At 38.1% G+C, this 21,851-nt stretch overlaps 1 protein-coding gene across 4 annotated transcripts in view; it reads left to right on the top strand.

Annotated features, from left to right (window-relative positions):
• Positions 1-21,851, top strand: part of ROS1 (ROS proto-oncogene 1, receptor tyrosine kinase) — a 105,548-nt gene that overhangs the window by 60,145 nt on the left and 23,552 nt on the right. For all 4 annotated transcript variants that reach the window (XM_014734715.3, XM_070223686.1, XM_023650973.2 and 1 more), the window contains 11 exons: positions 1,283-1,427; positions 2,203-2,435; positions 2,523-2,699; positions 6,219-6,387; positions 7,090-7,207; positions 10,398-10,588; positions 12,304-12,387; positions 15,350-15,485; positions 16,700-16,862; positions 18,510-18,574; positions 19,625-19,754. In XM_014734715.3, the coding sequence (XP_014590201.2) occupies positions 1,283-1,427; positions 2,203-2,435; positions 2,523-2,699; positions 6,219-6,387; positions 7,090-7,207; positions 10,398-10,588; positions 12,304-12,387; positions 15,350-15,485; positions 16,700-16,862; positions 18,510-18,574; positions 19,625-19,754 (1,611 nt within the window). The remainder of the gene's footprint in view (positions 1-1,282; positions 1,428-2,202; positions 2,436-2,522; positions 2,700-6,218; positions 6,388-7,089; positions 7,208-10,397; positions 10,589-12,303; positions 12,388-15,349; positions 15,486-16,699; positions 16,863-18,509; positions 18,575-19,624; positions 19,755-21,851) is intronic.

Genomic DNA, 21,851 nt, shown 5'->3' with positions numbered 1-21,851 from the left:
TGGCCATGGTGACAGTTTCCTGAAAGAACTGAGTTTGTTACCCTCCCTAATTATCTATTTATCCCTAGAAAGTGATAGAGACTTGTTTTTGTGAACTTTCTAGCAGGTTACAGATTGAAATGTGAGAAATGAATTGGACAAAAAGAGCATTACTTTACACATCTTCTCCAAAGCATATATCTAATGTAAAAGGTGTATATTATATTTTTGTCTTTTATTTTATGTATGTTGTGAGATGTGCTGTTATACGGGAACTATGTCTGTTTTTATTCATCATTGTATTCCCAGCACCTAGCGTAGCTCTGGGCATTGTAGAGACATTCACTAGATATTTCTTGAATGAATGAATGAATTGGCACAATTCATTCCATCATTGGTGCTGGTGTTTCGGTTGCCATCCTTGTGATGGAATCATATGTATCCAATATTTTGCTTTGTGCCTATTATTTAATCAATTCGAAAGGTGAAATTGACCATCATCTATTGGACATTAAACACTTTATACAGAAAGTAGACCTGATTTTTGTTACTTCTCTTATTTTGTCTGTTTTTACCTTCCTTTACACATTTCTAAGAGGAATTGTTTGAGAGACTGATTTGATCATTTGGATGACCAAGATTCGGCTTGTGGCATTGAACATTTCTGTTATTAGAGCTACTCTATCTTATTGTTTTCACACTAATTAATATGGGTCAAAGGCAGTGGTTCTCAACCTTGACTGCTCATGGAGCTTTTAAAATCTCTGGGCCCCTGCTTCACCCCAGACCAATGCAGTCAAAATCTCTGGGAGTGGAACCCAGGCATCAGTATTTTCCTAAAACTTCCCAGATGGTTGCAAAGTCCAACCAAAGTTGAGATCCATTGGTCCAAGGAAAGTCTTTTTACTTTCTTAAACTTTATTTCTAAGAATGATTAGATAATGTAACTTAATCTTTTATTGTATTCACTTGTGTGTCACATCCTTACAATCCCATCTTGCTGAATTTCTAACGCAATGCTAATGAAACAGTGTCCTGCTCGGGGAATTTAGCTTCCTACCTGAAATGAGGATGGCACAGAATTGACTGAAAACTGCCAATCATTTGGCATTTATTCTTGGAGATATTAAACAACTCAGGTCTGGGCAGGTTAGGACAGTGAACATTGTCACTCATGATCCATGATTAAAAAATATATTAACTTTTTTTAATTTCCTAATTATTTCTCCCTTTGATTGAATATTTTCTCCCTTTTTGTACAAAAACAAAGAATCAGATATTGATTTTTAAAAATTAATTACAGGAATTTCAGGAGAGTATAGCCCTTATTGAAGGTTTACAACCATTTTCAACGTATGTGATACAGATAGCTGTAAAGAATTATTATTCAGATCCCTTGGAACAATTACCTCGGGGAAAAGAGATTTTGGGAAAAACTAAAAGTGGAGGTGAGTTATGGACATGCTGTCCGTTTCTAGAGTGCCATTTTGTGATATATGTGATGTAAATGTCTATATATGTTTTTTTATCTGAATGCTAAGTAATCTTTATTATGTGAGCTTTTCTAAGCTTAATAAGAAAAACGTATTTGTTGAAAAGTACTTTGAAGACTTGATTTTTGCTCTAACACCAGAATAGGATGAGTAGTATTCCATCAAAATGAAAAGCAACAAGAAGGTGAAACATTAGAATCAATAGTTTGAACAAGAAACACATTCTTTGGTCTCACCACACAGTGTCACCCTCTTCCCATATATTCGTAGGTCTCTGTACATGTGGTGAGACAGGAAGATCAAGCCTTTTCTCTGCGTATTTTACTGAGGGCACGAGATTTAAAGTAATATAACATCATTGCCTTAAAGAAAATGCATCTAGAATCTAAAATTGTCTTCTAAGAGGTGGTGATTATTATGAGGTGATGCCATTTCTTTCAGATGCCTCTGATGACATTCAAAAAACTCACCCGAATTGGGTTATTCATCATCATAGGCCATATCCTTGAGCTGGAGTCAGAGAATGATTTAGTCATTGGGCAAAAATAAGCGAGAGCCTTTCAGGCAGCCTGCTAACTTCCCATTATATAAGAGGCTGGCTTTCCTTTGGAACATCTGTCATTCATTCTGCTCACATGATACGATTTTTCCTCAACCAAGACCCCACTACTTCTTTCCATCTTTCAGTGCTGTTGCAACATCCCTTATCATGCGTTGCTATTTATTTCAGTACCGGAGGCCGTTTGGCCCGTTAACACAACCGTGCGGTCAGACACCAGCCTCCTCGTATCCTGGGGAGAATCTCGCAAGCCGAATGGACCTAAAGAGTCAGTCCGCTATCAGCTGGCCATCTCACACCTGGGCCTAATTCCCAAGACTCCTCTAAGGCAAAGTGAATATGCAAACGGAAGGCTTGCTGTCCTTGTTACTAGCTTGTCTGGTGGAAAACTATATATGTTAAAGGTACAGTCAGTGTACTAGGCACTTTTATTGTCATTCTCAAGCACAAGGTTCTGAAAAGATTAAGCAATTGTTCTTTTTCACAAAAAGGTTCTGGCCTGCCATGCCGAGGAAATGTGGTGTGCCGAGAGTCATCTTGTCACTGTCGAAACGTTTGACACACCAGAGAAACCTTACGCTTTGGTTCCAGGGAACACTAGTTTGCAATTAGATTGGAAGGCTCCGTCTAACGTTAACCTCACCAGATTTTGGTTTGAACTCCAGAAGGTAGATCTCATCATATACTTTGATGCAAATCTTTGTTTTCTGGTATAAAATAAATCGGAAGGCCTTTTTCATATCTCTAGAGTATGTCTCTTGTATAAAGTGACAATACATTTGACAAGATTCTTTGATTTGGGTTTGGCACATAGAAGCTGTAAGCTCTCTAGACTAATTTCTGATGGAAAGAATTCCCAAAGAGGTTAATTTGCTCTTAAAAGGCTCAGTGTAAACGGGTATAAGTTATGGTTTACTGATTTCATAATATTTTACTTAGTTTAGACGTTATCAACATGGTTCTCTGGTTTAAAGTCCATAGCAATTTTGTGTTTTCTATGAAAAAAAATGAAAGAAATGAACAAATAAGAAAGCCAAAACCTTGTCTAGAAATGTTTTTTCAATCATTTAAGGGCTGTGTAGCAACAGGAGAGAAGTAAAATATAAAACTAATTTATTCAAAACTAATTTGATCTTGGCTTGTAAACTTTAAGTAGTTCCTCATCTAAAATCTTCTTGCTTTAACCAATATAAAAATATCCACTGAATTTTAAAGCATCAATTAATCTGCTTAAATCACTATTAGGGAAAGTCTACATTGATTTTTATATTGACACACTTAGAATGGATTGTTTTATAATTGCTACATTTCATTTTCACTATTACATATTTGTGTCTCCACATTTGTAAAGATTGCTTAATAAGGTTTTGTTCAGTGGTAACTGAAAAACAAATTAATATAGTTGTGGCCTCACTTTTCTTTAAAAATGGAATTGCTTCCCGGGATGGTTTAAAATTTTACTATATAAGGTATTTTTTATGATCCTGTACTTTTTAGATAAAAATTATGAAAAATATGAAACAGTGATAAAACCAAAGGCCACAGTTTCATCGGACTTTTTCCCTTGAGCATATTTATGATGATTTGTTGCCTTTTAAAAAAAATGGTCATCTCATAAAAATGCAGCTGAGTTGGAGAAATTGAAAGATCGTCTCTTTTTGGACATCTATTTAAGTAAGCTTAATGCAGTTCAGTTTAAATTCAAGGGGAGGGATGTAGAGTCCATTTCCTAGATCAAATAAATGAAATGGGGAAGGACCTTAGAAATGATGACTCTCTAACCTCTCATGTTACTGATGAGATGTCAGAGACCCAGACGGGCGCCATGATGAGTCAGATATCACCAGCTAGGCAGAGGAGGACCCTGGGGCTGATTCATCCCTACGGCAGTCCTACTTGGGTGCTATCCATGGAAGGAATATGAGTCATTAGTCACCCACCCCACTCCTCAAAGTCTGGGAGAAGAACAGCCGACAAGGACCACGTGGTTCAGTCCTTATGACTTTCATACAGTACTTTTTGTTTCAAAACTTCGTCCACACAGGTTTCAGATAGACCCCTTAGAAAATCATGAAGCTAAAAATGTAAGCTGCTGTAATTGCTGCATGTGTGACCATTGCTAAGTACTAATTGATGAGCACCGTAGAAGGCTGTGTTCGGAGGGGGTTCCTGAGTGACATCTAGTCAGAAAGTTCTACCTCCTTTGAGCAACTTGAACCTACCTCATGATGGTAGGACAGCTAGGAATAATCCTATTGATTCTCTGAGGGGAATCAATATTGAATTGAAACTCTGAAGGGTGAGTGGTGAGGGTGAATACGTGTCTAATTAATGTTTTTTTTTAGAAAGAAAAGATGGAGAAAAGGGTAAACTTCCAGTCTTCATCTTTTCTGTCAAAATTTCCTTAGATGAAAAATGAGGGAATTAGAGCACAAAGCTAAATTTCTATCGAGGTCTTAAATTCCACAGATTCTTTATCATAGCAGTGTATAGAAGAATATATTCAGTTTAAGATTGAGGAGAAACAAGTAATTTCACTTTGGTAAATTTTTTTTTTCATGGAAGTCCATTAAAATTGTATTTTTCTCAGCTGTCTGGGGAAATCCCTACAAGAACCAAACAAACATTTCTGAAGTTCCGGTCTCTGAGACATCATAGTCTGCACCGTTTCCCCCACACCCTCGCCCAAATAATTTGAAAATCCCTCTGTGGTAGCCTTCACCCCTGCGCTTGTTGGCCTCTGACAAATGGAAGGTCGACTCCCTTGTGATTGCCTAGGGTGGCCTGTGGCACCTCTCCAAGCTGGTGGTCTGCCCAGAATAGTTGTTGCTGTGGTAAGGCCAATGCAGTTTTCCAGCAGAACCCTTGGTCAAACATCTCCCTGACATTCCAAGGAGCTCTGATAATTTCTGGATGGTGTGGAATATTAGGTCATCCAGACTATCCACTTAAGGTAGTTACTATAGTAGATCATTCAGGACGCAGGACCAAAAAAGGCTAAAATTTTTGAGCCAACAGTCAATTTTTTTTTCTCTCTCTCTGTCTCTCTCGGAGGGTTCAGAGCAGATCTTATGGATCCAGTGCATCTGTTTCATTAGGCTTTATGTCTCAGTGGAATTGATACATTTATGAGTTTAGCAGGCAAGGTCTCTGGCACCAGCATTTGTTTTCTTTCACTCCCCTTTCTTTTTTATAACAAGGCGGTCCGCTTCCTGAAGGTGCTATAAAGAATCATTCCTAACTGAATAGAAAACTAATATAAAGTGTTCATGCAATGAAATGACATGACCTTGTGAGTGCTAAATGAAAAAGGAGATGTAAAGTAAGGTTTATTTATGGAAACTGACCTTCTTAGGAAACTCTACTGGGGAAAATACACTAAGAGCCCTTGACAAAATGCCACATCTTCTGTCTTTTCCTATTTATACATTGAAAAAAAATCACCATTTTCAAATACAGGTATTAAAGGTCCAAATATACAGATTTTTAAAAAATAAATCTCACAGAGAAAGAAGTTTAAGATGGCTGTAATTAGAGACCCAGTGTCTAAAGTGAAATGAAAGTGACATTTCCCGTATTTAACTTCTAACTTTGCTACTTAGTGGCTGAGAGAGGGTGGGCAAAAATTTCCTTCTTTTAGGGAACTAGGCTTTCTATATATAAAAGTAAGAAATGCTGGTTGGATGTCTGGAGAGAGTTTTGGGAGGAAAAACTGAATGTTTAAACTTTTAAGTCATTGTGGACTTCTTTAAAGAATCAAAATATGTAAAAATATTATTTTGAAATTAGCAAATCCATGGAATTGAAAGTATCATTGTTTCGATCAATCATTGTCCCTCAGCTGTGAATTTGCATTCTTAGCCATCCTGATTTAATGGCAGGGTCTATGATTAGAAATAACAAGTCACGCTCTGAGCCCTCCCCAAGGATATGTAGTGAGAGATGTATGTCCCACCTTGGACTTACCTTAAGAACTGTCATTCAAGTCAGTTACAGCTTATCAGAAAAAACAAAAAAGGTTGTTGGTAGTGAAGATACTGTTTGGGTTCAAATACTCGTAAAGAAACTCATTTTTTAACAGAAAGTAAACTTTATGTTTTCATTGCTTGCCATATGCTTGTGAATTTCTATGTATAAGAAAGTTTTCTTAAGGAAACAAAAATGTTAATTGAGGCTTCTTTTTCTAGTGGAAGTACAATGAATTTTACAATGTCAAAGCTTCATGTAGCCAAGGTCCTGCTTATGTCTGTAACATCACAGATCTACAACCTTATACTTCCTACAATGTCCGCGTAGTGGTGGTTTATAAGACAGGAGAAAACAGCATCTCACTTCCAGAAAGCTTTAAGACTAAAGGTCAGTACTAAGATACTCAACACTCAGAAAACACTACAAGTTTCTCAATTCCTTTATCATCACATTTCACCAACCCTAGAGGTGGAAATTTTGCTTAAAAGAATAAATTACTATTTCTAGAGCTTCAGTGAAGAAATTGAAAAGAGATAGGAGTCCTTACAGGCAGTAAGGAGAGAACACTGACCTGGTGTGGCAGGATCGTGAACTGAGCCAAATTATGTTGGCTTTTGATATTCTGATTTCCTGTCTAGCTGGGATATTTTGTAGTGAGAACTAAATGAAAAGTGTTACTGAGTGTTCCGCAAATATTTACTTACTGACTACTATATTCCGGTTGCTAAAAATAAAAAATCTAGAAAGTATATTAAATTAGTGTTCTAAAAGGTATACATAACTCCTTATAAGAATTCCTGTAACAATCAAGCGAAAATGCTCCAAAGCTTATAATAGTTTTCTTTATTTGCATCATTTATTTTGTGTCAAGCAAAGATATATTATTACTCCTCTCATTAATCCATCTAATCCATAGCTAATAAAAACCTCAGATGCTCATTTAAAAGTATGCACTCATATGAGAATATTTCTGAATATTTCTTTAATGTATTGGACTTTCTCCTTAGTAAATATATTCTATAGAAAGATGTTATGCAGAATATTTTATACTTCTAATATGTCAATCAGCATTTTCTTTTGTTTCCAAAGCTGGAGTCCCAAGTAAACCAGGCATTCCAAAATTATTAGATGGAAGTAAAAATTCAATACAGTGGGAAAAAGCTGATGATAATGGAAGTCGACTTATGTACTACATCCTTGAGGTCAGGTAGGTCTGTTCGTACAGGTGCTTTGTAAACTACAAAGGGCTAAACATTTAAGTTTAAGGTATTATTAGATCACAATTAAGAATATTTATGAATATGCATCTGTAAATAAACATGAAAGATCCTTAGTTTAAGGACCTTGCGTGCATGCTTACATTCCTTGCTCAAATTACTAGCGGTCAGCCTTGACACTCCAATTATAGGGCAGATCACATCATTCTTCTCAGAAATCTGCAACTACCTGTCAAAATTTTATGGAAATAATTCAATCATTAGAGCATGCAAGTAATATTTACTTAATATCTATTCTGTTCAAGAAACTGAGCTGATGTTTGATGTTAGATGATGATATACAAGTGAATTTCTGAGGATAATTTGTTTTAGTCAGATGAATAATGTCTGGTGAGAATTGAAAATGAGGTAGGTGTTTTTCAGAATGTAAAATCGGGTCAAAGTCTGAAACGGTCTGACGCGTAGAGGTCACACAGCATTCTCCAGCTCTTGAAGATTACCCTTTGTAGTGTGTTCCCAGGGCCTGAAAGTGTGCCTTCCATGGAAACCATGCAGCTGATGAAAATATGCAACCTCAGATGCGGCCAGCATGGGGAGCTCTGTGAATCATAACTGGCTGAGATGAACTGATTTCATGCCAACTTGAAGGGAGAATTCCAAATTCCACAGACACTCCCCTCACGGGACTATGAAGCCATCTTTTAAGACACTCCAAGGACAAAAGTCACTTCCATAATTATAGTCCTGGCAACTTGAGCTTTACGTCTATTTTTGCTTCGTCTTGCTCTGGCATTCCCATAACCTTAAAAAATTTTCTTGCTCATGCTAGAGAATTACGTTGGCCACATTTCTAACTGAAACTTTGAAATGTCTGTTCCTGTTTTTCATGCAGAGTGAAATACATTCTGATCTAGAGAATGGCCTTGGTAGTCTGTGACTGTCATGTTCACCAGCCAGGCCACACCACAGTTTTGCTAGGACCCTATTACGGAGTGCATAGCTCCATAAATACTTTGCATTTTCTTGCCTCAAGTCTGTAGCTTCAGGACAGGTACCACGCCATAATAGAATGAATTTCTGTGCCTTCAGTATCTCAAAGTAACCTCTTCAGTCAGGACACTCTAGTTAGTCCTGGTGTACTCGCTGATGGTGCAGAGGCAGTGGTTGTGCAAAGTGCATGAACTTGGAAGCTAAACAGACTGTCTAAGTTTCCTAGGGCTGCTATGACAAAGTACCATCAAATGGGTGGCTTAAACCAATAGACATTTATTCTTTCAGAGTTCTGGAGACTAAGAGTCTGAAATCAAGGTGTTGGCAGGACCATACTCCCTCTGAAGCTTCTAGGGAAGAATTCTTCTTTGCCTCTTCTTCGCTTCTGGTGATTGCTGGCCATCCTTGGCTTGTCGATGCATCACTCCACTCTCTGGTTCTGTTGTCACATGGTGTTCTCCCTTTGTGTGTCTGTGTTCCCCCGTGTGTGTCTGAGCCCAAATTTCTGTTTTCTTGAGAGGGCACCCTTCCTTGGATTTGAACCTACCCTACCTCAGTATTGACCTCATTTTAACTTGATTACATCTGAAAAGACCCTATTTCCAAACAAGGTTACATTCACTGGGGCTGGGTGGGTATGAATTTTGGGAGGACACTATTCAACCCAGCACACAGACCCTGTTTAAATCTTTGTTTTCTTCCTTTTGTTTTTTGAGGGAGATTAGCCCTAAGCTAACATCTGCCACCAATCCTCCTCTTTTTGCTGAGGAAGACTGGCCCTCGGCTAACATCCCTGCCCATAATCCTCTACTTTATATGTGGGACACCTGCCACAGCATGGCTTGACAAGTGGTGCATAGGTCCGCACCCAGGATCCGAACCAGCAAACCCTGGGCCACTGAAGCGGAACATGCAAACTTAACCGCTGTGCCACTGGGCTGGCCTCTGTTTTCTTCCTTTTCTGAACTTAAGTTTCCTCATCTGTAAAATGGGGTTATAATCTCTACCTGTATAGGTTGTTGCGAAGACTCTGTGAAATGAAATAACATATGAAAAGTACCAGTGTGTTGTGTTGTAAATAGAAGATGCTCAACCAATGTCAGAATTCTTCCTTCTCTTCCTCAAAGGCCAATAATTGTGAAGAACCATTTTATAAACTTTTAAGAGTTCCTTTTTTTTGGGATCACAGTTGTTTGGGTTGAACAATGAAATTCCCAATACCTAACATGAGACTTCACAAAATGTACAAAAACACTGTGTCATAAAGCTTTATTCAGGATGGTTCCTAGGATGGTCATTAGCTCCTGGTAACAGTTGTGACCAACTCTGCTGCCCTGATCCTCTTCACGTTCTTGCCCATTTCCTGTCCCCCAGAGGCTCAGCCTTCACTGTCCTTGTTGCTCTTTCAGGACGACCACTCATTAGTAGGAGCAGAACTTCCTTTACATATCCCTGAGCTTGCTGTGGGTGGGCACCAAGTCCTAAAACTGTTGCAGTCTGAAAAGGTTCAGACTTGAAAAGTTCATTGTCAGAACTGGAAGGCCTTGAGCTTACCTTCAGCAGGTGATTCTGGTAAAAACCATTCCAGTCACGTCTTTTGAACCCATCTCCTGTGCTCTTTCCACATTTCATATGAAGAATAACATGGACTGACTTTGAGGTAGAGTATAGGCCAATACAAAAGGAAGGAATGAACCTGGGAATTTCAGATATAACAATAACCTTGGTAGCCAAACTATTACACTGTCCTTACCAATTTTATGACCTGCGTTTTATTTTATCCAGATATGTATATGTAAGCTACAGATGGCATAGAGACTGAGAATTAAGAAAAATAGAAAATTTCCAGTTAAAAATTATGGAATGATTGTGTTCTGTATTTGGAACTGTGAAGCAATTTTACACATTCTGATAGTAGGAAAAGGCTCTTCAGCTTTCTCTTGGCCACTGATTATTCATTATTTTCCTCATGGGCTGAGTAGGTTGGCTCCATGCATTGCTGGGATGACTTTATAAGACGATGCTGTGTTCTGTAGCCAAACCATGTGAAAGGAATGAGATCAAGGGTAGAGTGTGCAATAGGAGACGCTCTGGAGTGCTGTCATTAAAATGATACATGAGCTTCTAGAAATAACACATATGTTGTCTCATATATTTTCTGTATTTAAAATTTTGCTCTTTCTTTTGCAGAAAGGGTACTTCAAATGATTCACAGAAGCAGAATTTAATGTGGACGATGGCATTTAATGGATCTTGCAGTAGCATTTGCACATGGAAGTCCAAAAACCTGAAAGGAACATTTCAGTTCCGAGTAGTAGCTGCAAATACTCTGGGATTTGGTGAATATAGTGGAATCAGTGAGAATATTCCATTAGCTGGAGGTATGGTACCATGTCTGTCTACGTACTAACTTATTATGCAGAGATTCAGGGGAAAAGATAAGTACATTGTTAACTTTAGGAGTAAATTGGGTGACTGTATAACTTATCATCTGAACTATCGAACTATTCATTTCATCTGCAGTGGTCTTCCTAAAACGTCAACATCATCATGTCATTTTTCTCCTCAGCAATAATCAGCTACTCCTTAATGCCTGCCACATCAAGGTCCGTGCTCCTAGATAGGCTTCCAAGGCTGTCCACAGTCTGGTCTTTATCCAACCTTATTATCCTGGCCTGGTACTCTCATCTTACACAAAACAGGCCTAAAACTATACTTTGTCTGTTCTCCAGTATCTCTATTTTCCACTGTGTATCCTGTTTTAGTTTATGATCCATCATATTTCTAATCACACGGGCTAGAAATCTCAGTACCATATTTGGTTTTTCCCTCTTCTTAGTCACCAAATTCTGTTGATTTACCATTTTGATTTCTGTCTGATGAGTTTCTGCTTTCCTATTTCCACTTTGGCTTTCCTAATTTAAGCTATCATTTCTTGCCTGTGCTCTTGGCTTAATCACACAGCTGACAGTTAATCTAGCTGAAGCACAAGCCGGATCACTTAACCTTGCTTTGAAATGCCCCAAATGGCTCTCCATTCACTACCTTCAGAATCAAGACCAACTTTTGTGTGGCATTTAGGATGTTCTGTGATTTGTCCTCCAATTGTGATTCATCTTTCCCGATATTTATTCCTATGCTGTAGCCATATCAGACTGACACAAAGCTTTTATGACATAAGTTTCAGCCTTAGTTTCCTTCACCCTAGAATGCAGGTTCCCACCACCTATCATTTGGCCCCTTAGCTGGGATTTCCTTTCCCTCACTTTCTGTCAATTGCAATTCTTCTCATCTTTCAAGGCCTATCTTAAATGAACCCGTCATGATGCTTAACTGATGCTTCTTAGGCAAATGAATTATTGCATTCTACACACACAGAGCCAATTATTCTATATAAAACTTACATCACTATTATTTGTATTGTAGTTAGTTATTTGGATGAAAGCTTGGCAAACTTCTTCTGAAAAGATCCAAATACTAAATATTTTAGACTTTGCAGGCTACATTTGATCTCTGTAGCATATTCTTCTTCTTTTAAAACTAATACTTTAAAAATGTAAAAATCATTCTTAGCTCATGGGCAGTACAAAGTCAGGCTGTACCAGTTTTAGCCCAAAGGCCCCAGTCTGCCAAGTTCTGGTCTGCATACTTGTCTTCTCTACTCAACTGAAACTACATGAGAGAAGGTACCATGCTTCCATGTTAATATTTCTCAGTTTAACGCCCATGGAATTAAATATGTATGAAAATGTTACAGAAGAAATAGTAATCCCAGTGATATAACATATGAAGACTGAGACTTCTTCGTCCCACATTCATTAAAAGATTATACATGTTTTCTCTGTCCCTCTAAACGGGAAGACTGGGTGGGTATATCCCAATGGTGTGTTGATAAACCAGCTCTTTGAAAAAAAACAACCTTGACTTTGATTTCCCATGATATAAATACTCTCACCATAGATTATTTCAAGGTACATAGTTTAACAACTGGCTTGCAAAAATCTGGTAGGAGCTAGCTCTGATGTATCAGGCATATCACTGGGACTATATAGCCGTATGCTGTGGGTTAATTTCTTTTTCTCATTTGTTTCATTAGATGGTTTTTGGATACCAGAAACAAGCTTTATACTTACGATTATAATTGGAATATTTCTGGTTTTTATAATCCCACTGACCTTTGGTAAGTAAAATAAGTTTTTAAAAATAGGTAATAAACTGTTTACTTGATCATACTAATTGATTTATCTTAGTTTACTTAATCTCCTGTATAAAACAAATTCATGAAATTCACATTGTTACCGTTCACTATACTTTCATAACCACTAACTTCTATAAATTGTTTTCTGGATCTAGGGAGAACAATTTTATGAAAAATACATCTGTATTTACACGTCATGGTGTACTTTAGATAAAGCTACTTGCCCAGCTTTAATATTCTTTAAAACAGTGTTTGTTTCTGATTGGCTATATAACATGTGTTTTGTGGCTACTAGTTTGAAATAAGTAAAAGAAAAATAACTCTGGGTGTAAAAACAGCATAGGATTAATGAGAGACCAGTGACAATCCTTGGACGGGATAGTTTGGGTCTCCAGGCAGACAGCCTGGTTTGGAATAAGCAGAGCCTCTTTTGCAGAAGATCCATTTCTGGCTTGTAAGACCCACTCCTGCTTTCAGACATCTGACCTGCTTATTTCAAATCCCTGCTCATTTATAAATGACCAAGAAAGCAGAAGAATTAGATTAGGTAGATAGAAAACTGGCTGTTTCCCACTATTCATTTTATACTAACGCGTTAATCCTATAAGTCTTTGGTTTTTTTTTTAGATTTACTTTAATGATCAGAAAATACAGTGACATCCCCAAAAGGGTTGGTCAAGTATTGGGCCTATAGGGTTATCATAGTGGTCATACATTCTGGTTCTTTCCTATCGTTTCAGCATAAACATTAATAGCACTCTTTTTTGGTCCCTAAGGCACCCTGGTTTGGATTATAAGATGTATGGTCACCCTATCATTATTAATGAGTCCCTGACATGCTGAAGCATTACAGGAAAGGCATGATACTTACCAGAAAAGAAGACTCAAGCACATATTCAGGAAATTGTGGCTTCTTTTTTTCATAAATAAGCGAAAGTTAGAAGGAAAATTTTAAGGAAAAGTTACAAACATGAGATTGAACTCTCTCAGGATAAAAAAAAGCCAGTATTTCACTGTGTTCTAAATCTTGTTCTTTCCCTACGCTGATCGGAGTCATAAGCTATTAGAGAGCACACTGAAAGTTGAATTGAGTTTTCTTTTCACAGATTCCACCCAGATACTATCTGGAACTCCTTCAGCTAACTTGGAAAGCTAAAAATTTCAGCTGACCCTGATGGGATTTTAACCTGTGGTTCCAGCGAGTCTAAGTATTGCACAGCTGATGTTTTGCCACTAAGCCAGCCCCTCCAGAATTACCCATAGGACTGCAGTATATTTGGCAGTTGGCATATAGGCTTGACTGCTTGTCTGCTTTCCTACTGGGAAGGAGTATTACTTGAAGAATACTTCATCTGACCTTTGCTAGCCTACTTGTATATCACCATTGTTTAAACCCGTAACTCTAGTGGATGAACATGAGATAATTTCAGACAACCTATTGTGCTTTCAAGACATCCTATGGATAGCTGACTTTCTCAGGACTTAAAGGTCTTTATTCCCTTTGGAACTCATGGATTTTTGAGTATAGCTAAGCTAATTCGGTTCTTTGCTTTTAGCAGCGGTGCATGTGGTTTTATTAGTAGGAGTGTGCGAATGCATGAGGAAAGATTGAGTTATTAAAATCGTGAAAAGTTGCAATTGTTTTAAAATTTGTATTGTGCTGAGGGCTCTCATCTATCATACTTAGTTGAAACAAGGCTTTAAAAATAAGCATTGACAGCCTTTGCTTTGGTGAGTGGTCATGTCTAATTTGTAACATTAGCCTTATGCTGGGAGCAGAGGAAAATATAAAACAGCAAAATACAATTGCTGACCTCGGGATCTTGCCATTAAAGGAGGGAGGTAAGACATACCTGTGTGTAAAGATAAGTCGTGAGGTATGTGTTAAACAACGGAAAAAGGTAATAGTATATGAAATGTACAAGACAGTAAATAGAAGTGCTAATGGACAACCACAATTGGTCTTATAAATTCAGAGATGAGAGATCAGCCGAGGTTGCAGAGGTCTCAGACAGTGTCACTTAGGATGTGGGCCCTTAAGCTGGACCTTTAAAAATGAAGAGGGTAGTGAGAGCTTTTCAGGTTTGAAAAATTACGCCAGCAAAGGTACTTAAGATCTTTCCTCGTGGGGTCCCACAGATGGAATTTGACTTGAGTAAACTAACCTGTTGGATACAGAAACTCCTGTGGAATAAAGTTGAAATTTTAATGATAATCTCACAAAGCATCCTTGCTGTTTTCAACTTCTGAGCCAATATTCTAGTATAGATGAGTGATCTTATTGACATAATTGTGTTTTAATCTTCAAAAAAATCACATCTTTATGATCATAAAAATAATTTTTGTTCCTTGTATGAAGAAGACAAATCTCTCATGATTCTCTAACTAGGGAGGACCACTGTAACATTTGGTGGGTTTCATTCTAATGATTTTTTGTGTGTGTTTGAGTATGTGTATACGAACAACAATGGATATACACTCTTACACTCTGCACTTTTTAATGAAAGTGTGCCCTTATACCGAAAGCATTCCTTAGGTCTACTGGGGAGTGTAACCTGGACATACATGGACTCACAAATGAATTTGTTTCACTAGTAATTATTACACACATTTGTTTTGGTTTACTTTGAATCTAGTTTATGGGGGATTTTGAGAAATAAGTTCTGATATAAGGGACTTCAACTTGTTTATAATAGTGATTAGAAATATGTTAAGTGACTGAGACGTGAGATGAAAAGTGAGGTGGTATAAGTTATATGTTTTTATATGGCTTTGTACCTGGATTAATTAGTTTTTTTATTACAGACATAGGTTTCAGTCAAGTTCTGTTATTCCACCAATAGTGTTCTTATATATATAAACTTTTTACGTGCATTGTTAACGTTTCCTAAAGGGAAAAGGAAGGAATGTTTTACTTTGTAAATTATGTCCTTTTTCTTTATAGTCTGGCATAGAAGATTGAAGAAGCTAAAAACTCCCAAGGAAGGGCTAACAGTTCTCATAAACGAAGACAAAGAATTGGCAGAGCTGCGAGGTCTGGCAGCTGGAGTGGGACTGGCTAATGCCTGCTATGCGATACAGTGCGTAACTGGGGCCATGATTATGGGGCACCTAGATGAAGAGTGGGCAACTACAAAGAGTGTGCCCGTGGATCCTGTGTGGCCCAGGATTGTTCTGGTTTATGCCCATTATTCTGGCATAATTATTAATAACACCCCCTCTACTCCCAAATGTGACCTGGGATGGAAGGCAATTATATGGTTATCCTATCCTGAGGAAAATAAGCAAAAATTAGTTGTTTTCCAGTATTTTATCATGTTATTCAAAAATAAATGAAACAGGGAGATAAATACTATGTTGAAGAGAGTAGATGGTAACATGATTGGGTCAACTGGAGGCAAATGGAAGAGAGGAATTCCAAGGGTCTTGCGCGTGTGCTGTTAAGTCAATCTTATTCTGTTTTCACAAGTTGTATGGTGATTGCCTACAAAAACTCTTTAAGACAGATGAGTTTTGAACTTCTGTAGTCATAATAATTAAAGAAAATATTTAAATATCTTTTTATACAAGACCCTATAATATGTAAAAAGGAATCACATTGTCATAGGCCTTGAAATTTATAATTCAAAATGTAAAAAGGAAGGATTTGAAGAAGAGAAGTGATCAAAATTAGCTGTTCAGAGGTGGCTTTTCCTTGAGAAATTACTTAGCACATCTGATTTCAAGATTCTCTTTTAAAAACTCAAAGCATTTTCAATGCAAATGCATTTTTTTACCTGTTAATGTTCCAAGTGAGAAGCTTGGCTTTCTAAAAGTTAACCTGATGGAGATGGAGTTGATTTTTGAGGTCATGGTAAATTTTGTTTTACATAAGAGATCAGGTGTGTGAACGCTTTTTAGCTCATAAACCCAGATGTATTTACTACTAGTTTGCAATAGCTTTTTACACAAATTGGTAACCTGAAGACACTGATAACTTTAACAAAACAAGTTACAGCAAAAAAATCTTGAGGCAATGCACACACAGGTATGTTTCTGTCAAAATGAAGCTGTCTAAAGCAAAGTGACATGGTCTGTCTGGGTTTTGGAATAGGGAAGGAATATTCTGGGTGATGGAATAGAGAAGAAATAGGAACGCAAAATTCCACATCACTGTATCACATAGAACGCATTACAGTGTTGCAAAGCCATGAGACTTGTCTTTCTCATATTCTTTCTGTCTCAAACACTAACACCAACACCAGCTTGTAAACCATACGCATTTTGGGAGACCAAAAGCATTGTTATTTTCCAGTACTCTTCCGACCCAAGAGGAGATTGAAAGTCTTCCCGCCTTCCCTCGGGAAAAACTGACTCTACGCCTCTTGTTGGGAAGTGGGGCCTTTGGAGAGGTGTATGAGGGGACCGCCGTGGACATCCTAGGAGCTGGAAGTGGAGAGACGAAAGTAGCAGTGAAGGTAATGTGGCTCTTTCCACTCCTCAACATGTTGTGTCAGCATATTTACATGGATTTACGTGGATCCAACTATAACAAAAGATGAGGGATCTTCATTTTAGAAGTAGTATAAGGTAGAAACCTACCCATGGCTATAGAAATCAGGTTTTCTTTTTCCATTTCCTACATAAATTCTGTAATTACTCATTACCGCTAAGGGTACTAATTAGCTAAGGCCTGGCCGACAGTTTTTCCCTTCAAACATACTATAAGAGAACTAGGGTTGTAAGGCACATCCTCAGGGAGCTAGGTGCTAGGGCAGATAGTAACTATTGTAGGCTTGCTGGCCATACGGTGTCAGCTGTAATTACACAGCTCCGCCATTGCAGTGAGAAACCAGGCATAGTCCATATGTAAACAAATGAGTGTCGTCGTCTTCCAGTAAAACTATACTTATGAAGACTGAAATTTGAATTTCATGTCATTTTCATGTGTTATGAATTATTCTTCTTTTCATTTTACTTTTTCCAACCATTTCAAAATGTAACATCAATTATACCTCAATAAAGCTGGAAAAAATAAAATAAAAATGTAACAACTATTTTCAGATTACAAGCTATACAGAGATAGGTGACAGGCTGGAATTAGTCTTCAGCTGTAGTTCGCTGACTCCTGTACTACACAATTGTTCATCAGGATGTATTTAATGTAGTTTTAGGGAAGCTAAAACTCTCCTATTTTTGTAAAGCTTTCTTTTGATAAAACGGTGATAAGTCTTTTATGTAATTGAGCAATATCCCAAGCACTCCTTGTTAGAAATTTATTACTCTGAGGGTGGGCTGTACAACCAGAAAAGTTGGCAAGTTTCTCTCCATTTCCAAATGATATCATTTAATAGTCCTTTAACTTACTCCTCAACTGGTTTAAACAAGTGTTTATTTTTCTCATATAGCAAGGTGACTGCTGGCTTTGGTGCAGTACTGTGTCAGGTCAGAACCCAGTATATCTGAAATTCTTTTGACTTTGTACTGTGTGTGCCTCATGGTCCCAAGATGGTTGCCAAAGAATCAGGCATCACATCTCCATTCAGGCCAGGAAGAGGGCGGTGGATGGTGTTAGATGTATATGTTCAGGAAAGTAAAAGTATTCCACAAGCTTCTCTCCCCCTCAGCAGTTTTTCCCTTACATCTCACTGACCAGAACTGAGTCACATGACCACCCCTATTTGCAAGGGAGGCTGAAGAACTGCAGAGCACGATTTTCATGATTAGCTTGGACCAATTGTCTGGGACCGGGCACCTTGCCTCTAAGAAAGAAATTAGGGTATTGTGAGCAAGGAAGCAGGGGGCAACAGATATCGAGTAGAAAACTGAAAATTAAGAAATTGGCCCAAATGCCAAATTTGGTCTCTTTTTAAAATTTCTCTATTTTGGAGGGGCTTTGTGTTAATATTACTACATCTTTTATCTATCAGGTTTTCCTACTCAAAGACTAGCAATAACACGGGCTAACTTTTACGTTTACAGAGCACACGCACGTGCACCACCCTTATCCATTTCCAGCTTTCAGAGCGGGTGTGACAAAACAAAACAAAGATTGTTTCCATTAACCCCTGGGCTCACAGAAAGGCCTGTGATACTGACTCCTGGCTTGTTTTTATGTTGCACAGACTTTGAAGAAGGGCTCCACAGACCAGGAAAAGATTGAATTCCTGAAGGAGGCACATCTGATGAGGTATCAGGGCAGCGCTGAAGTAATTTTCCCTTGATTTGAGTAGGAAGCTTTTACATCTGATTGGTGGGATTAAATCTTTTTTTTTTTAATTGAAGTATAATTGGCATACAATATCATATTAGTTTCAGGTGTGCATCATAGATTCGATATTTATGTACATTGTGAAATGATGACCTTGATGTAATGGATTTTTAACATTCAAAATGACTTGATGTAATAGGTCATGCCCAAAATAAACATGGCTGAAGTTTAAATGGAAATGGGTCTGTAGTGACAAGTATTGACTGGAAGCTAGTCTCCTGAGCCGGGGTGCAGGCAGTCCTCAGGCGAAAGGTCTTTCTTCCTTTTACCTTCAATAAGAAGCATGTTTTGCAAGTGAAGCTGTTCTGAAGCTGTTTAGCTGTAAACATGCTTACGTTTTTCTAAATGCGTGATAATGAGTCAAGTAGACCAAGTAAGGGAGTGTTCTCTGAAGTACAACGATGTCAGCGAAAATATCCCTTGTCTTGGTAAATTGTCTTCAAGGTTAGGGTCAGTTAACGGTCGTGAAAACTGCTCAAAGACAGCTTAAAGGGAGGATGTGAGGCAGTGGTCGATGGAGTCCCGAGCTGTGGGTTCTAATCATTAGATCAGGGCTTACTTGCTTTGACATCTTGGGAAAAGAGTTGTAGCCCAACCTGCGTGTCTGAATTGTTTCTCTAAAATGGAGAGAATAATATTTCATACTTGTGATGACCCAAAACATAATGTTTTCAAATATCTTTTGAAGGAGGCTGTTAGTTAAAATTGCTTTCTTTTCCAAAACATAAAATATTTGAAAACTCACCCTATTCTATCCATATGCGTTGGCCACTAGGGGTTGCCATGTTACCTCCGTAAGGCAAGTCCACAACCCAGCACTTAGAAAAAGAGGGTTTCATTTATTAGAGAAAAAAAAATCAGAGGTTTCAAAGGAAACTATAAATGAAGAATTGCTCTATTCCATAAAGATCATCAGCCAGGACTTCATTCGCTGTCATGTCATCTTGCCCATCTCTTTCCACCTTTTAGCAAGTTCAATCATCCCAACATTCTGAGACAGCTTGGAGTTTGTCTGCTGAACGAACCCCAGTACATTATCTTGGAACTGATGGAAGGAGGAGACCTTCTCACCTATTTGCGTAAAGCCCGGATGACGGCGGTAGGAAATGGGGTCCTTAGCATTGATTTTGTAACGCAAATACCCTATAATTTCCCATTAATTTTCTTTAAATTGAATAGTTGGCAGTTGTGGCTGATGGTAGAATCTCAGAAGACTTCTGTGGAAAGAATTGTTCTATTTCCTTCGTGTTGGATTAGGACAATTAGAACCCTGGGCTAATTTCTGGCATTTCCATGTTATTTGAGCCTGTTTTTAGTATTTAATGGGAAAATAGGTCCCTCACTGCCGGAATCATGTTTTCTAGGGAACAGAGGTTGTGTGGAGTTGGAAAAGGCACAGCTTTCTCTGTGTTTAATCTATATGCCTGTCTGTCCCAAACTGATATTTCCAGCCCTTATGTCTTTACTAAGTACTAGACTTACATGTCCCTATCCAGTTGGCTTATCTGTTTGGATTTTAATAGGCATCTCAAACTTATTTTGGCCAAAATAGAACTCTTGATTGATTTCATACATCCTCCTCTATTCCATTCATCTGATTCCTTGCTTTCTCTTTTCCTATACCCACACTAACAAGTCCTGTCAACTCTACAGTTCTGCCCACAAAATGCCGCCCCAGTCCGTCCTGCCTCCTCTCCCCAGTGCCTAGAGCGGTGCCTGGCACAGTGTGGACACCGGAAATACTCTGGGATGAGTGTGAAACGAGGGCCAGAGGTGACAGCACCTGCGAGAACTTACTTTCTATCTCAGATGAGAAACACATGAGACAAAACAAGGAACTAAAATCTAAATCTGTAGATTTAAAAAATTTGTTTTTTATTTCTATCGACGTACACTATTATATAACTAAAAAAATCGAAATTCCTAAATACTCTGCTTATACTGCTGCACATTGATTTTTTGATCTTAGGGGAAATCTGATGACCGCTTACTATGAAAGGCAAGAATTAACTCTCAGACTTATTCATGTACCAGCCCCAACCCCACCAGCTCTCCGCACAAAGAAACTTTCCTTCCCCCATCCTCTGACAGTTATCACAATTTTAGATAAATCAGTATTGCAGGTTTATATTACTATGGCTATTTAATTATTATTTGTAGCTAAGTTACTCAAATGCTATGATTGTGTATTCTTTGCGTGGGAAGGCTAGTCCAATAAATGCCTCTTTTTTGCCTCCTTTGCTTAGTTTTCTATATTCCTAAACTCTGATGGAATTGTAACACTTTTTCAATATGGTGAAATATATCAGATACTCCAGCACCTAATGATTTTTTTCTTGGATACTTCCCTCTTGGAGCCAATGCGGTGCGTCTCCTCCAGGCTGTCTACAGAGCTGTCGTCCTAGGGCTTTCCTTCACGTTCCCCTGGTAATTTCCACCTTGGACGTTTGTTTCCTTTACTCCATGACTTCTTTGCTCTATTTTAGAAAAGAGAAAGAATGCCTGTGAGGCAAAAATCTCCTTTTTTAAAAATTTCTCTTTTTGGGAAGATGTCCTTTATTCTTCCCTCACACTTCGTTGGTAACTTGGCTGGATTCTAGGTTGAAAATCACTTTTTCTCAAAAATAAATCGACTACGTCTTTGTTTCTAGCTTTTACAACTGCCTTTAGGAAGTCTCGCGCCATTCTGATTCCAGAACTCATGATCAGTGACCTACCTTTTGCCCCCCCCCTTTGGAAAACTTTAGGAACTTTTCCTTATCTGTGATACTTTTTACCCATCTGGATACTCAGCCTGGAATATCATCCCCTTCAATTCTGGGATTTTTTTTTCATATTTTTTATTTATAGTAAATAAAACTCTTTGTTCCTCTATTTCCTTGTTCTAGAAACCCTATTTGGATAATGTACCACTTTGTTTTATGTTTTTGTTCTATTAGCTATTTTCTCCTATTTTCCAATTCAGTGTATTTTTTTCTCTTCTTTTTTTTTTTTTTTGAGGAAGATTAGCCCTGAGATAACATCTGCCACCAATCCTCCTTTTTTTTTGCTGAGGAAGATTGGCCCTGAGCTAACATCCATTCCCATCTTCCTCTACTTTATATGTGGGATGCCTACCACAGCATAGCTTGACAAACAGTGCCACGTCCGCACCCAGGATCTGAACCAGTGAACTCTAGGCCACCAAAGTGGAATG

This window comes from Equus caballus, chromosome 10 (assembly GCF_041296265.1).
Source record: "Equus caballus isolate H_3958 breed thoroughbred chromosome 10, TB-T2T, whole genome shotgun sequence".
In the NCBI taxonomy this organism is placed as follows: Eukaryota; Metazoa; Chordata; class Mammalia; order Perissodactyla; family Equidae; genus Equus; species Equus caballus.
This window is presented reverse-complemented; position numbering and strand designations above follow the sequence as displayed.